We start from the raw sequence: 17,912 nt of genomic DNA, 5'->3' as shown, positions 1-17,912 counted from the left end.
CTGAGAAAACCTCTTTGGGGAAAACTGAGTTCTGGTCCGGAGTGCTCATTTGTGTTTGGATGAGTCACTTGTCATTTATTTTATACACACCAGTGATGATTCGTTCATTTTGGATGAATCTTTAATATAACTCGGGAACAATGAATTGTTCAGAAAGTGATTTGTTCATTTCTGACCGCTGCAACATCCCCATAGGTTCTGTTTACAGGAAACAGAAATGATTAGTTCAGCTCTCAAATCTTGAGGATCAAGTCGTTCGTTCTTTCGGTGACCATCGGATAGGCAATTCACCATGCAATACCAGGAAACAGAAATGATTAGTTCAGCTCTCGAGTCTTCGGGTTCGAGTCGTTCGTTCATCACGTCACATCCCCACTGCATTCAGCCTATGCTGCGGTCACATGACGAACGAATGACTCGAACCTGAAGACTCGAGAGCTGAACTAATCATTTCTGTTTCCGGGGAACAGACGTGGCAAATGTGACATGACAAAAGAAAGAACAACTCAGATCAGGAGGTGAGGTGAACTAACAGACTGCATAGCCTGAAGACCAGCTAAGCCATTAATTAATCATTTCTGTTTCTCATAATTCGGCCTTGGCTACATTAACCTATAGTTAATTTTTTACTCCAAATGTTATCGTTTGCGTAAGTACTAGATGTGATGGGAATTTAACATGTAACATTTTAATTATATTCTGCTGAAATGAACAAAATGATTCTTTTTGCTGGACGAGATTCAGAGGTCCGAGTCAGTAAAATGATCCGAACTTCCCATCACTAATAGACACTCTATTCTATGGCCAGTGTAGATCCTGGGGGTGGAGCTTCGTGAACATGTGGAGGAAGGGGGGGGGGTGGGCTTGAGTTAAAATGGGCTTGTGGTGGCAATATTATGGTCTGTTACAAAGCACCAGTGGCTCCTTCCAATAATTTTAAATAATCGTCTCCTTACAGATTACTTCGCCACATCAACAATTATATTTGTCGTTGTTAAATAACAGTACAGTTTTAAATCTGCTCATTACAAGCCGAAGATTATGTAGGTCGTCCACCACACAAGTCCCTGTGAATGAGCTGTTCCCATTAAAAAAAAAAACTGGTAATGAGTAGTTGGGAAATAGACACAAAGGAAATGGTTACAGATAATAGCTCAATTTTCTTACTAGTAAATAAAGCAAAGAGCAAAGAAGTGCACAAATGGGACAAATGATGGTGACCAGTAATTAATTTTTGTAAACAGTGGTGATTGGTCATTGAGAACAATGGTGACCACTGATTGGTTTTTGGGAACAATGGTAATCAGTGATTGGTTGTTGGGAACAATAATGATCAGTCATTGGTCAATGAGAAATAATAGTGATTGGTGTTTGGGATTAATCATGATCAGTGATTGATCGTGGTGAACACACTTGGTATAACCAGCAAGTATAACCAGCAGTTGTGATGTGAGCTGGAGAGCTGTACTGAGTGCAGGACAGTCGCTCACTTCTGTTCAAAAAGTCAAAAGGCTTTTTTTTTTTATAAAGCCAATAAAGGGTTTAAAAAGGTCACTAATTTGGCAGCACAGGTCAGGTCACAGGTGTAATTTGAATGTGGGATTTTCTGTGTTGCTGCATCTTCTGTGTGTCTTCTGGATGATGAATGAAAGCAATATAGTTCTGTTCAGCACACAGGAAAACCCTCTGTATTATATTTTGAGTAGTAGCTCTGCCAGGAGAGCAGTCCCTCGGTAATATTGTCAGTAGGAGTGTGCTGAGGATCTGTGCTATAATGTGAAGAAGAAAAAAATGATTCTGACAACCAGTGCTTAACTCTGTAAACTGAGGCATTGTCCCCCCCCCCCTTTTTCCCCCCAGATTTTCCCTTTTTTTTCCTTTTTTTAAAAAAAAAACATTTTTGTGTTGAGGGAAATGGCCTGTGCATATTTCAGCCCTTTGCATCTTAGCATGTTCGTTCTCATCTCTGAGTCATTTTTGTGTTTATTGCTAACCTTGCCAAGAGGTGCACACAGACACCCCCAGTGACTCCAGGGTGGGAGCATTGTAATGATGGGTAGCTTTAGGGCTTTTTAAAAATAGGTCTCCAACCTGGGCAGGCAGCGCGAGGAAGAAAGGAGAGGTTGAGAGTCTCTGAGGGCTGGTGTGTGTGTGTGTGTGTGTGTGTGTGTGTGTGTGTGTGTGTGTGTGTGTGTGTGTGTGTGTGAGAGTGCTGGTGTTTGGTGGTGCTGTAGGCTACAGTCAGCAGGGAAATCTCTCAGACTACAGGCCCAGGCTCAGCTGCTGTTCTTCAGTACATCTCTCAGTGTGAACAACAGTGTCTGCATAGCCTTAGGGTTTACACGCACACACACACGCACACACAAACACACGAACGCATGTAACCTCATGTACACACCCAGATTCAGCCTCGGTCATAATGATGGCTCATTTTTGTCTAAGCTTGGTGTGAAGAACTCTTTATGTATATGCCTGAATTTAGGTTCGGCTGCCACCACTGGGCATTAGAGTGGCAGAAGAGGACAACAATTCCTGGTAACATTGTGTTAAGTCTCCAAGCGTAATCAGTAATTGGGATACAAAATATGCAAAACTGCATGGGACTTGCTGTGTGTCCACTCAGATCATTATACGCAAGTGAACCCCACTCAGGGTGTCCCTGCAGTTTGGCTGACATGTTTTTGGGCTAGATAATCAAACGGAAATTCATGAGTGTTACAGAAAAACACAATGGTTTAAATTAGGGCTGGGCTATAAAACAGTATCGGTATTTATCGACGGTACACCTTTATTGGTAACGATAGAAAAAATGTTTGATATAATGCTCGATAAAATGTAAACAGACATGATGTTTGGTTGCATGAACAGCCATCAAGCGTGCGCCGTCTCTGGATCATAACCAGCCTATCATATGCCTTGATAAAGGGGTATGCTACGAGAGACAAGCAAACAGCCAATAACAAGTCACGTACCTGTGGGATTCGATTGCGTCATTGCCAAAAAAGGACGTGTCAGCTCGCCAGTTTGGCAGTTTATTGGTTTCTTTTCGTCTGACCGACATCAGAACACCGGCTGCATCCGAAACCGCGTACTTGCCTACTATATAGTAGGCGAAGAGCAGTTCGCCAGAGGGGTAGTATGTCTGAATTTTAAGTATGTGAGAAACAGTAGGCGAGAAATACCCAGTATTTAAATTTTGCAGTATGCAACCAATGGACACTGCGTGAATCAAACAAACCCATGATGCAATGGAACTGGTGCGGACGCAGTCGGAGAAAAAAAAAGCGGTAGTCGGCGTCAGTTCTTTTTAAGTATTAAACCTTGGTTAAACAGGACTTGTTTAACAATACCCGAATATATTGTTTAAGATTTTTCTGTTTATGATGATGTTGAAGGTCACATGACAATGCTAACATCACGGATATAGTATGTCCAGGATTGTAGTCATAATACGTGCACACACTGATTGTTTCAGTACGTACTGTCATAGTATGCGATTTCGGACGCAGCCACCGTTGTGTGTAATGAGCACGATGGGGTTGAAGGCATGAAAGTTGAAGCTTATATGTTTGAGCAGAGTGTACAGATGAGGAGGTGAGACAGTGGGACAGACTAAAAGCACTGCTGCATGGCTCTCTTTAGGTGGAGATGAATTTGCACTGGTGCCACTATCAGACGATAGTCAGATGGCATTGTGGGTAACGTAGCAAACCTCTTGCACGATTGAAGATCCCATAATGATATGCAAGTCCCTCAGGACAGATTTTTCCTTTAGGTCCACTTTATTGTTCTTCAGTCTTTGTCCACTCACGTCACATCGCCTCAGCAGGACCGTCATTATAGCTGGACAAAGAGACGTCTATTAGTGTCTCCTCACAGAAAAAGACGAAAAGAAAGCTGCACCTTGGAGATGTGCTTTTTCCTGTATCTCATCTCATCTCATCTCTACTGACGTGTGCACCTGGAGAGGGTGAGCCGAGTGCATGATCTGCACCCCCTCTCTGCCTCCCTGTCTTTCTCTCTTTATCTCGCCTCTCAATCTCAGCTGCGCTGTCACGTGTGACTGTGGACGCTACTTTTGAAGGTGCAGCATGAAAAGAATCCCGCGTTGCAGGCCTCTCCTTTGATTCCTTATAATGATGATGTGGGAGAGTAAACAGCTTCCTGCAACCTAGTGCTGCACTTTAATTGCAGTCAGCTCCAGAATTATTGGCACCCTTTTATTTAAGAAATAATAATAAAATGTATTTGTGCATTTATGCTCACTTAGCTTCATCTCTCATTGAGCATACAGTATGAGAGGACTCTATCCTATAATGAAAGATAATTTATTCCAAGTTCATTGATGCTAGAAATACATGTTTAATGCTTTAGTGTAGGAGCGTCTGAGTCAGACTCTACATTCACACCTAGTGATTTTGTACCTGACCTCCTTGAATGCCATGGTAGTTCCTCATGTTTAATGCATGTGTGCTCGAGGAGTGTATCTCTCCTTCCAAGGTGATACATGATCAGAGATCCAAAGAAGAAGAGATACATCTTAGCTTCCTAACCATCCAACCTAGTATGAAGTCAAAAGCATCATATGAACATAATCATTTTTTACAGTATATGATGCATATCCATGTTTAGGTTCATGCCACGAAAAACAGTAGAATGCTATGACGTACTGTAACATTCCATCGGCTACTTTTTACTGTAATTAATAATGCAGTTGTCAGTCTTCTAAAAAGATGATACCTGTGAGATCTTAATGTGTGTTGATGTAGTCTGATGCAGTATTACAATACAATCATTAAAATTGCATCACATTCACATACAGGATGACTTTAAATGATGTATAGCGCTAATATTATTTAGGGAACCTGCTAGAACATTTCTAAGAGGTTTGCCCTTTACCTTCAGTAATTTATTCAACCAGATTAGAAGTGCAGTGAACACTGCATGTTTGTTCTTTAATAAGTAGGTGACCCAAAAATCCTGTAGCATATGGTATTTCACAAAACGTACAGCACTTGGGAATTATGTGGCATTGTTGTCTAGATAACATTATAATATTACAGGCCTAACGTATTTTCCTTGTAACAGCCTGCCAGACGCAGGACCCACTGATCTCATACTGAGTATTTGTATCAGGCCTGACACTGGTTTTTAAGCTGATATGATGGGTTTCTCCCAATTTAGTCATTTGCTAATTCTCACTCAGTAGTAAGCTCTCCACTATAACATTACAGCTACCACTTGGCGAGGGTGAAGACTAAAGGTACGAGTTTATCGCTGCAAGACACCAATAGGCGCTACAACTACTGGTTGCCATAGTAACATTTATCAGTGGGTGGTGCAACTAGCATTCCACTTTGGACAGCAAACAAGTTTTCTTGCCCCTAAAATGAAACATCATATCCTACAAGATGAAGGAGAAGCAGTGTGTGCTCTTTGCCATTACGGCTGGACTGTCTGGGTCCACGAAACCAGCTCTGACTCGCAGGCAGCATGGCGGATCACTGATTCCATTCGAGACGTCAGCCAACCAACAGCATCTTTTTGAACTGCTGCTCACACTACATCACAGGGCAGCGTAATACTCTTGGAGGAAAGAGCTGTCCACCCTCTTAAACATTCATGAGCTCACAGTTGCCCACTCTGATTGGATGATTGGTTAGTGTTGCTCTGATTGACACGGGAGAGAGTAATGTTATTCCTCTCACGCAGAGACACGACCGGTTTCACCAGTCTCACGCTCACAGCTCATGAAAATCAGAAATCCAGCATCTCAAAATATTACAATAAAGAATCTGTAATACAGAAATGTTGACCTGAGAAGAGCTCTAATCAGCGAATTAACTCAAAGCATTATCTATTGATATTTCTGTTGAATAAATGATTGAAAAAGCAAATTTTCCTTGTGGTTTTGTTCAAGTATATCAACTTCATTAATAGGCACTGTTTCAAAGAGGATCAAATGTTTGCTTGTCCAAATATCTATCGCTCGCTCGCTCTCTCTCTCTCTCTCTCTCTTATATATATAAACACACTCACATACATTCATACATATACACACATATATATTTGTTGAGGTAAGCTTCCAGGAGAACTACTAAACATGCCTCACTGAACTCCAGTGTGGATTTTGCATTTTTCTAGTTTGCTTCCCTTTTGATTTTTTTTTCATTCTGTTATCACTATACTTTCACGCCTGGCAGATGGGACCCTCCTGAATGTGCACATGATGTTGTCTTGTCCTGTTTGAACCAGCCCACACATGTACACAGCTGTACGTTTTGACAGTGTGAGAGAAGAGAAAATGGCATTGTGTAAATGCAGATGAATTCAATGCTCTGGCGGCGCGTGTGTGTGTGTGTGCGTGCGCGCTGAGAGAACTGGGGGGGAGGGGGGGTGCTGCTAAAATCCTCTGGGCATCCTTAACAGGTGTGAGTTACAGCACATATCCATCATCAAGCACTTTTACAGACAGCAAAACCCTTCTGTCTTTGTTTTTCTGTTTTTTCTTTGTTTCTCGCAGTCTCCAAGACACAGTCTGTCCTCAACCTGTTCTCACACAAGTCAATTTCAACATTTGGATTTGCACGAATAATCAGTCCCTCGTGTATTTTCTTGATTATTATTATTCTATCTGTTTAAGTCTCTACTGTTCACACTTAGATTTAGCTGCATGACTTTGATAAGCTTCCTTAAATTTAGCTTAAGTATTTTAAGCAGCATGGGGTTAATCCGAAGAGACAGCACTTTTCTTAACACACAGACAGGAAACAGGTCCTCTCTCACTTCCTTCTTCATATCTCAGCTGGAGGAGAGAAGCTGTGCAGATGGTGAGAGAGAGGATTAGGAAAAGTTAAGCAGACAGACACCGTCCATCACGGGTGTCCTGGCTACCTGGACAGTGTGCTCTGGAGATATAAAAAATTCAGTTGATGTGACATTTTATGTTGTAGTCTATTTTCACCATAGAAGGAGCAGAGAAGCCTTCAGTATGTCGGTTGATAAGAGTTGTATTAATCTCTACAGCGCTGCTGCCAGTGGGAGCTGCAATATTAATGCTGAGGACCCTCTTCTCACATAAGAGGAATAATTATGGGATTTAGCCCTATCCCACTTACAAATGACTCACTCACCAGTCAGGGGGTCTTAGCTGGGGGGTCTCCTCTCTACAGGACACTCGACTCTTCCAGAGTGTTCATGTCTTCCAGTGGTGGCATGATTTTACACATCATTATTAGGTTTGAGCATTAGCTACGGTCTGTTATTATCTGTCATTTGTTCCGAGGCCACTTTCCGTGTGGCTAATAGTATGTTATTTTCTTAGAATGGTTCAAATGGGCTGGGGACAAAAGCGGAGACTCTGAGCTGAAAGTCCGCTGGATTTACAGAGATCAGGTGTTTATGGGAACGCTACGTTAAAAGAAACTCCTGTGAAGAGCAGAGATTAAACAGGCTCAGAACCAGTAGCTTTTTTTGCTGTGGGTTTTTATGAGAGTGAGTGAATAATTTGATTTCCACTGAGACAGAAGTCATGGCAGGACATATTGAGTGGCTGCAACCCCCTTTTTACATAGCTAATCAGTCAACAACAGCAACTTCATTAAGGTGATTTTTAATTTTTATAATGTTTAGGGTGGGACATTTCAGATTCTAGAGGGCATTTGATTGGACAGAAAATCTGATGTGACATCACATCAGAAAGTGCAGAATGATCTCATCAAAATTGTTGATCTGTATTGGTGGAAGAGAGAGACAGGAAATTTTTAATGCATATATCTTCTAAATGCAAATTTTGTTATTGTTTTGGAGCGCACTAGCTTATAGATAACCTTAAGGCTAACCTATTCGCACTAAAAGCCACAAAACTTCAATTTGGATTTCATGGGGACTTTACTGTTTTTACTGTAAACTTTACTGTTGCTTTATACTTAACCAGCCACTATGAGTAAGGCTGCATTTGTAATTAGTAAATACTAATCCCACACTTTTCTGGCTGAACACGAGATGTTCTACTGATCGCCACTGCATGAACGGGAGGACTGCTGTGTGAAGATGAATTAAAGATAACTGATGTTTATGTTGAGCCCTTAAGCTAAAATCTAGCAAAATATTAGCTACAAGAAAACATTGAAGAAATTAAAAATGAATCAGAATCAATAAATAATTGTGAAGAAATCATTATATAATATAATTATATAATGGTTTTTCTTCTGTTTTTATGTGGTGTGATGAGTGTTGATGTGACTGCTAATGCTAGCTCTGTGGTGGTAAAGAATTATGGGCTAATTATTATCTGAATATAATTAAACACTGTGTTTAATTTGACAGCTCTAGGGCACAATGATTTTCTCATAAAAGTTTGGTAGCTTTTTCCAATTAAAAAAAAATAATTTTATAAACCATTCTATTCAACTATTCATGATGCAGAATCGATCAGGAATTTACCCCCCAGCTATGCTGCATATATTTTTCACCAGAAATTGCGTAAAATCAAAATTGCAACCTAGATTTATTAGTTTTTACCTTTGACCTTGTACCCATTGGCCAGGTCACAGATTTAAGGGCTTAGGTTTCTAATTGTTTATATGGTTTTCATGTTCTTGAGAATTTTTTAAAATTATTTTTATGTGTTCGCCACTGGGTAGGATTTATATGGAATTATCATCATAACCATTAAGTGAACTGATGAAATAGTTTTTCTTCAAAAGCTTCCTTCACACTTGAAGTATATTTAAATGTACTTTTCCGGCATTTGGCAAACGCTCTTATTTAGATCGAATTATGTTTTTCTCCTTTATACAATTGAGGGTGAAGGGCTTTGCTCAAGGGCACAGCAGTGGCAGCTTGGCAGTGCTGGGATTTGAACTCGTGACCTTCCGATCAGTAATCCATTGAGCTACCACTAATCTATGCACATTTTAAGGGTAGTTCTGGCAAACAAATTAGTAACAAGAAGGACTAAACTTGTTGGTGGCAGAGCCATCGACGTTTACGCCATTGGCATCGAGTTCGACTTGTTTACTGTCTCCTCTAATTTAAACTTGATTAAAAAAAACTCAACTTCTAATATTTTAAGTAAAATGGGCGGGGGGGGGGTTTCCATGCATTTTGTTTTCTTGGATGTGAAGGCTAATTGCTTAAAAAAATGGACAAAAATTGGACAAAAAGTTTGCTGTTTGCAGGAGGACAAGACTGATAAAATATTAAATTTTTGGCTATCTAACACAAGACTAGGCTATTTTTTTGTGTTGCTAACCAAGGGGAGGCACAACTAAGCTGTCATCGTATGGGTTTAGCTACTACAGTGCTGTGCAAAGTGCGTTACTGTCGTTATGCTCTGCTCATAACATGTTCACGTAACGTGGAACTCATAACATTTACACACCTTGTTTTCCTGTTCCGCATCAAAGGTTGTTAGTGTTTCAGTTTCAACTTGTAAAAAATAAAATAAAATAAATTTAAAATAAAAAATTGGCATATATCCATTTTCCCCCTGACTCTAACTGACTGTGTGGGCGAGCGTTTGGCAGAATTGAGAGCTATAAGACATGAAAGTATTTTCCTGTAAACCCTGTGTGATTGGTCTCGCTAGTTACGTAGTGACAAACCGCTCCAAGTGGAGAATTATTTGGGGCTAAGAAAAAAATCTTTGGAGCTACAGCCGCCAATACCCAGGCCAGGTTACGCTCCTGGTTACAGTTATACTTAGGTGTATCATGTAAGGTCCTTTCAAGGATAGTAAGGTGTGTATGTGTGTGTTAGAGAGAGAGTCAGTCAGTTAGGGGATTGTTAATATTTGCATGGACTTTATAAAAAAATTATTATTATTATTTTTTTAATAAATAACCCTCTGATCAACAGCTCCTTCTATGTATCATGAAAAATGGTTTCCTAGAAACAGAGGGGATGCTACTGGCATTTATTTTGCGCGTTCAAGTTTTGTTTGGACAGTTACAAATGGCCTGCAATATTCATGAACAGTGCATGATATGGTTTTGAATAGGTTCTAAAGGTGACTTTGTGCCAGGTGATGCTGAAGTATAGAGCTGTTTTCAGTCAACACCACAGGTCTTCGTCTGACTGGAATACCTATTAATGTTGTGTGTGTGTGCGCACATAGGCATGTGTGTTTCCCTTTTCCTCATTCACACCCCCTCCCCATCAGACCCACCTCCATCTCTCTCTCTCTCTCTCTCACCTTCTTATGTCTGCCCTGGAGACCGTAACGCTGCTCCTTGACCTCTCTGCTCATGTCTTTGTGAAATTATTGTCTCTTTCCTCCTGCTTTCTTTCTTACAGCCCTGTTGTGTGTGTGTGTGTGTGTGTGTGTGTGTTAGTGAGCTGAGCATTGGAAGATAGTGCTCTATATTGGTATAAACCATTAAACTCCTGTTACATCAGCGTATTTGGCAATATTCCTGTCATTGAGCTTTCTGTCTTCTGTGGTCTCACAGCAGCAAGGACCCCAATATACAGTGTCAGCAGCACATACACATATCATCACCGCTCCTGTCAGCATCACACATCTCACTTGCTGATCTCACACACTGATGCTCAGGCCTGAAGCTTTCTGTCTCTCTCCCTTCATTAGCAGCTAAAAATAGAGCTCAGCCTAACAGATACAGTAGGAGCTGTAGTTAGAGTATTGATTGTGTCCTGGTTGTCCACAGTGAGTGCGATAATTTTTTAAAATAGAAATATGGTTAATGAAAAACTGCCAATAAAAAAAATAAATCTGCAACTTAGACATTAATCATTTTGATTAACAAAAAAACCCACATCTTAACAAATTAAAATCTATCAGATTTGATAATCGTGATAATTTGGTACTGTGGCCACACATGTGAACTGGATTAGTATAGCCAGAGGATTAGTATTAGTAGGATTAGTATAGTCTGAGATAATTTGTACTGAAATGAAGGCATTATCAGCCGGTCAATTGCTGGATAGTATGAACAGTATTAAGCCCTGCACAGGCTATTAGCTGTTTTGTAAAGACAGTGTAAGAAAATGTGCATGAATTAGTTTAATGTAATAACAAGACGCTAAATTGACACCACAAAATTGTAATGCTTGTGTGCACTTTACTATAATCATACTCTTAACTTGCTGTTTAAAGTTGTCATATTAATAAAATGAGTTTATTTTTGTGGTCTGTTTAAAGAAACATGCACGCAATTTACAAGGTAAGCTGTGTTTAAGCTGGTGTGGTTCAGTCTCTGTTATGGATAAACACGTATGAAAGAAGTTAAATAGCAGTGTCTCAGTGTCACATTCCCACTTGAAAGTATATTTTAATTTAAACAATATATCTAAGGGACTCTCCTCAGCTGGGTTCATGGCCTACGAAGCATCCAACACTTATTGTTCACTTTTCTGGCCACAAACTTCAGAATCTTCAAGCTTCATCTTGCAGTGTTATTAGCTATGTTTCCATCCAAATATTTTTATGCGGGTTTTGGGATACTGCATAATAAAACGCTGGATGGAAACACCAGATGCAAATAAACTCTCCAAAACGCACATAAAAAACATATGCGTGCAAATGAGGCTACGTCCACATTAATCTGGATAAATTCGAAAACGCATCTTTACTCTGTGTTTTGGTTTTCCGTCCACACAGAGACGGCTTTTCTGCCCATAGGAAACTGAGCTTTTAGAAATTTGATGAATTCGAAAATGCCATTTTCACGTTGTAGTGTGGACTGAGAAAACGAAGATATTCAAAAACAATGACGTATTTTTATTCATGTGATGCAGTCATGTTATGTGACCCATTCAACTCGCAACAAACAAGATGGTACTGCTGATGTTGTGCCTGCTATCCAGTTTGATAGCTTTGTTAAAGATTAAATGTAATTTTTTTTAAACCTTCAGATTGCATTTATATATAAATGCTTAGCGGAAATGATCCATATAATTGGAGAATTGGCTCGGGGAAACTGAGGTGCGACAGTTTCCCCGAAAGTGACGATTTTGTTCTCTTGAGCACATGGGATGGAAACGGTACTTTATTTCCCAAATCATTTATTCCATATTCCAATTTTCCGCGTAAATTAAATTCGCAACTTGGATGAAAACATTGGCTGCATCCAATTAACCCTGTTACCCTACTATACAGTAGGTGAAAAACAGTATGCCAAAGGTGTAGTATGTCGAAATTCTCAGCATTCAAAAAAAGAAATTCTCGGATGACCTACTGCTTCTGCCGAGATTCTGCAGTATGGAACCACTGGACACTGTGGATACTGCGCTTCCCATAAGGCAACAGGACCGGCACAGTAGAGCTGTCAGAATCCACGCCGCGTAGTACGTCTGGATTGTATTCATGCTTACCACTTATACTGATCAGTACGTACTGTATCAATGGCCGAGCAGTAGGTACTGAATCGAATGCAGTAGGTGATGGCACAGTCTCCGACGCAGACATTCGGACGCAGCCACTGCCTCTTAGCACTTCTGTGCATGTTCACACATACGAACAGCAGTTTCTGAAGGGAAAATGAAATCTGTGACTCCTTCAGCTTTTTAGTACAGGATATGGTCACTGTACTGAAAACTAGTTTACAGCATCTTTTCTTGAAATGTATATGAGTGTATGCAAGAGTATAGGCCTATAACAGTTTTAAAAAAAAGTATTTAGGGACGATTAAATGTGATAATCTTGCAAGTTTGCTGACTGCCTCTGGGAAAAGGTGTGATTTGTTGTTTAGTAGTTAAAGGCAAAAGCTGGATGGCTTGCATTCTTGATTAAATGAACTCCAGTTACCTAAACTCAACTGTAACAGTTTATTCGTCTTTGTTTTCTTTAGCGAAGAGCACACATCAAACCAAGCACGGATACATTTTTAATTCAAGGAATCGCAAAAGCAAGCTGACAGCATGAAAGGGTTTAGTCAGTAATTCCCATACGACAAACAGGGCCATAGACCAAATGAACAAATCGTGTAGTAGTACAAAAATATTAAGTGTTAATAATATCTTATTAAAAAGATTCAGAAGGCAGTCCTTTATCTTCTTTAGTCTTCCATTTTCTCATGTTTTTTGAAGCACTTTCTGTCTCAACCACACTTGACTGTTTCATTATATATTGACCCCCCCTTCCAATTTTCTATTCAATATAGGTGACCCAATTAAACAATCTGTTACAGCCAGACTCATATTTTATATAACTGTCAACCTGAAGGTCACGTTAATGGATTAATAGACTTGGTTAAAATGCTGGGTTCATTAGAGTTAATGTGGTTGTCATTTTTTAACTAATTGCTATTTATTCACTGAAATCAGCTAAACAATGTGTTAAAATGTAAATGCTTTAGAAATGTCTCCTATTGCCAGAGAAATCCTTACTCATGCATGTGCACCGACACTCCATGTTTTTTTGGGTGGGAGTTGTAGGGGAGGTTTTGTGTTTTTAGGATGTCTTGCTTGTCTCTGTTTTCTTAATATTTCTTTGGCCCTTGGAGAGTCAGACTGTGCTATTCGCACTGCATTATAACACTGCAACCCACTGACAGCAATGAATTCTGTTTTTTTTTTATGTAAAAAATAATGAAACCAAGACACATCATGTCAGAACTTTTCCCACTCTCAATGTGAAATTACAACCTAGAACAATTAAGTGAAAAACAATCAAACATTTTACTGAAAAGTAAAAGTTATTTATTTTATAATTGGGCATGTGGCTGTGTTCAGAATGGAGCAATCACATTAAATCTCATGTTCAAAAGTCATTATCATACAGATGTCAATGACATTATTCCAATTAACCCCAAATAAAGACCAGCTGTAACAGTCTCTCGTATTCTTCTGGGCTATGGGGTAAGGTGGCTAGACGGAAACCCTTTCTCACAAAAACTAAACTAAATCACGCTAAACCATGTGGCAAAAGGTGTTATGGTCTGATGAGACCAATTCCAAAAGGTATAATAATTACATAATTCCAAAAGGTATGTTTAGTGCAAAAAAAAAAAAGCACATCACCAAAAGAATGTCATACCCACAGTGCAGCATGGTGGTAGCAGCACCATTTTCTTCAGCCAGAACTGGGGACTTTATCAAGGTGGAGGGAATCATGAATAGCTACAAATACCAATCCAAATACCAAATATTTATTGAAATATGGATGTCATATTGTCATTTCACCATTATTTTCCAAGCTGTAAAAAAAAATCTTGAGTTAAGAGGGACTAAAGTTCATTTTTTGACATTTTTAGTCAGTTATTCACAGGCATGTTCATATTTGTCTATCCATGTCTGTGAGCTTTGTCCTTTAAAGCCTTTTGAATGTACATGTCCTGAGGGGAAAGAGGTTTTGCGGTTTCTCTTCAGCATAAATACACTCTAAGAAGCACACTTTTCTATAATCGTCCCCCGAAACCAACTATATAGTGCAGAACAATGAAATACAGACAGTGTATGTGAAAGGACATGTCAGAGAAGTGACATTTCCGGAGGCTTTAGGTATGTTTTTGAGTTTCTAGCACTGGTAAAGCCTACATACAGGTTATGAGCATTTGACCTACTAATGAATAGCATGACCACAAACCAGGTTTGCATTAATATGAGGTGTATGTGGTACTTATTGAATATTTAGTGTGACAAGCATGTGTACACTTTAAAGACACTCACATCACTGGTATTTACTGTATACACCGATCACTTATCCTGTGCAAAACGATCATAAATATTACAGACGTTCACCAGTAACATTACTTATCACTTCCGAATAGTACATAAGTCCCTGTTCAGCCTTTTCTGTGTATATACTTTGAAATGTTTTAATTGTTTCTTTGACTGGAACGCTTGGAAAACTAGCTAGCCCCTCGGTCTCTCTCTCTCTCTCTCTCACATTGGAACTTTGGGTGTGATGTGGGAATACACACTGGACAGGATGCTAGCCTATCCACAAGCATTCGCACACTCATTCACATCCAAGGACAATTTACTATTGACGACCTACCTACCAGCATTTTTTGGGAGGAACCCATACACACAGAAACCTTCGCTCAAGATCAAACTGGGAACCATTGAGCTGTGACACAGCAACACTCCCTCCTGTGCCACCATAAAATGAAATCATGTAGTCAAGATAATACGTTATTATGAATGGCTGTGCTTTTGGGAAAACAGGCTTTTAGTTGCTTCACATTAATAGCACCTTCCTATGTTTTTTGTCTTACCATGAATGTTTTCTCATCTGTAAAATGGACCTCCATCTTCTGCTCAAGCCAAGATTATTGCATACCTTCAGTTGGTGCTGCAGAGTATATAGTTTCGAAATCATTTTTGTGATATTAGCCTTTGCACTGAAAATTGTAATGTGCAAATGCTCGTACCAAATCACTGTGTGTTTCTCTGACTGTTTTGATCAATCTCAGCAATCATATGATGCTGTGTCACATTGAGGGTTCACCAGTGCGTATATTAGTGTATTATTTAGTCCATATTGTGCAGCGCTACCTTCACTGAGTCAATAACTGTGGTGGTTAGCAACTCACTGCAGGTGTTTTTCAGAGTGCATTGCAGGCTTACGACTCAACAACACAGCAGCGTTTTACATGCCAAGACTCGATTCTAAGCGCTCATGCTGAGACGCACACAAAACACACACATGCAAAACCCCTTCTTTCAAGAGGTGCCAGACTCCCCTCCTCACAAGGAAGCGTCTAATTACATATTGGGAGGTGTGAATGGAGGCGCCTTAATTACGCCTATCTTTCTCTTTCTGCTCCACACGTGCTCTCCTTGCTGCAGAATGCATTAGGAGTGGGTCGGTGCGGGTAAACTGGGGAGTTTCTGGTGTTGATAATGCACACGCCATCAGGGAGGCAGTACAAATGGAGAGATGCGGCTCTGTCGCATCTCTGTCAGTGTGGACGTCAGCGTGATCAGCACTAAAGAGCTGAAAGCTGCATTATTGCATGTTTTACTAATGCACTTTAGGGATGAGAGAAAAGAATCGATTCCTAGACGCTTCAAAAATCTCTCCTGCATCAAATCGCAAAATATCACAGACTATTAAATAGTTTTCTACGTGAATATTTGAAATGAAAAAATGAATGAATATTTTATTAAAATTAAATTTAACCATCTAAACTCATGTTAAGAGCGAATTCAATAGTCAAGTCACGTTTTTATTGTCATTCCTCTATACGCTGAAGTCGTATACATTGGAACGAAATGTCATTTTTCCAGTGCAACACAGAACAGTACGCAAAGCTACATGAAGTGCAAATACACAACCGTGTGAGACGTGTGTAGGACAATACATGCATAGAACAGAACAATAGATACACATTACAATAAATACACAGGACAGTAAATACGCAGAACATAAGTGTAGTAGCAATATTTGCAGCAAAAGCAAGTTCCATAATAAAAAGTGTCTGATGCAGCTTTGTAGGAGCCGGATGGTTAAGAAATTGATACAGGCTTAGAATTTTTGACACATCTTGCACATTTTTGAAACATATTATGTGATACTGTGCAAAATTGTAAAGTATGCCCATAAATGATGTGCATTTATTCAGAGCCTTTTTATATGCCAAGTGACTCAAGGGTCTTTAGGCTAAAAAGTCCAAAAAAAAAAAAAAAAAACTTTAAGCAAATAAAAGATCTTAAATATCTTTATATACATATATATACATATATATACATACATATATATATATATATAACGTTTCTATAATGAAATTCATTCTGGAAGCCATAGTACATAAAGCCTAGTGTTTTTTGTGATGGATAAAAAAATTATTTTTAAAAGCAGCAATTAGTCATACTGGGGGGAAATAAAATTAGAACTCGAGCTGCATCATGATGTGTATTGTGGCACCTCACCTTTGTCTAGAATCCCTAGAGGCTCCCATTCCTTATCCACACAGTGCAGTAAGACTTATGTGCTTCTTTTTTTCTCTCTGTATCTCTGTCACCTTTTTTTTTCCCTCTCCACTTCCTTCTCACACCTGTCACTGTCCTGCAGGCTGAATTTTAAGGACCCTGAGGCGGTGCGTGCTCTCACATGCACACTGCTGAAGGAAGACTTTGGCTTGAATATTGAGATTCCTTTGGAGCGGCTCATCCCTACCGTCCCACTGCGCCTCAACTACATCCACTGGGTGGAGGATCTGACCGGAGCGCAGGGCAGTCCAAGCAGGGGCATCGATATTGGTACATGCAGTTCTTTAATGCAGTACCACATCCCCGGTTCTCAGCTCCCAGCAGCACACAAGGCTTTAAACACAGGAAGCCTCAGTTGGAAGTTCTCTATTCATTATACAGGCGATGTGACACTGACGACACTTTCCCACGAAAAATCAAACAGTGGAATTTTGCAGCCAGTTCTGGTAGTAGTGAATTATCACAAGCTGTACGCTGTACCCACATCGTCTTTTTGTCTTGTAATTGTAAGTTAAATAGCTTAATAGATTGGCAGAATAGAAGCATGTTCTCCATGATAAGAACAAGTTTGCTTATTGCATATATACACTTTGCTTTTAAATGATATATAATATAATGTGCATTTCAATATATATATTTTTATTTCTATTCTTAATATGTAGGCAATGTTTACAATAATGGAGTGTTTATTTGCATCAAGGTGAAAATAGCATTGGATACACAATCCAGCTCGTTTCACACTCAAAACCCTTAAACCACTGAAAATAATCTAACTTTAGTCTAATTGTTATGTTGTATAAATCAGCTGCTGTCCAGGAAGATTGCTAACATTAACCTATTATAAATAATATAACTAATATATTGTTTGAACCAGTAGGCAAAGAAGCTAGCAGGCTAGTTAACATTGGGCTAATTATTCTAACGTTTAAATGTTAAGTAGTTATGCCAAACATGAGTAGCTATTTCAAACATTAAACTAACTAGCTTAAGTATTGTATTGTATAAAGGGCTAG

The 17,912-nt window shown here is 39.4% G+C and overlaps 1 protein-coding gene across 1 annotated transcript in view; it reads left to right on the top strand.

Annotated features, from left to right (window-relative positions):
* Window positions 1-17,912, top strand: part of mettl16 (methyltransferase 16, N6-methyladenosin) — a 37,547-nt gene that overhangs the window by 1,233 nt on the left and 18,402 nt on the right. The window contains exon 3 of the mRNA XM_053647518.1: window positions 16,982-17,169. Coding sequence (XP_053503493.1) covers window positions 16,982-17,169 — 188 coding nt within the window. The remainder of the gene's footprint in view (window positions 1-16,981; window positions 17,170-17,912) is intronic.

Source organism: Ictalurus furcatus, chromosome 17, assembly GCF_023375685.1.
Source record: "Ictalurus furcatus strain D&B chromosome 17, Billie_1.0, whole genome shotgun sequence".
Lineage (NCBI taxonomy): Eukaryota > Metazoa > Chordata > Actinopteri > Siluriformes > Ictaluridae > Ictalurus > Ictalurus furcatus.
This window is presented reverse-complemented; position numbering and strand designations above follow the sequence as displayed.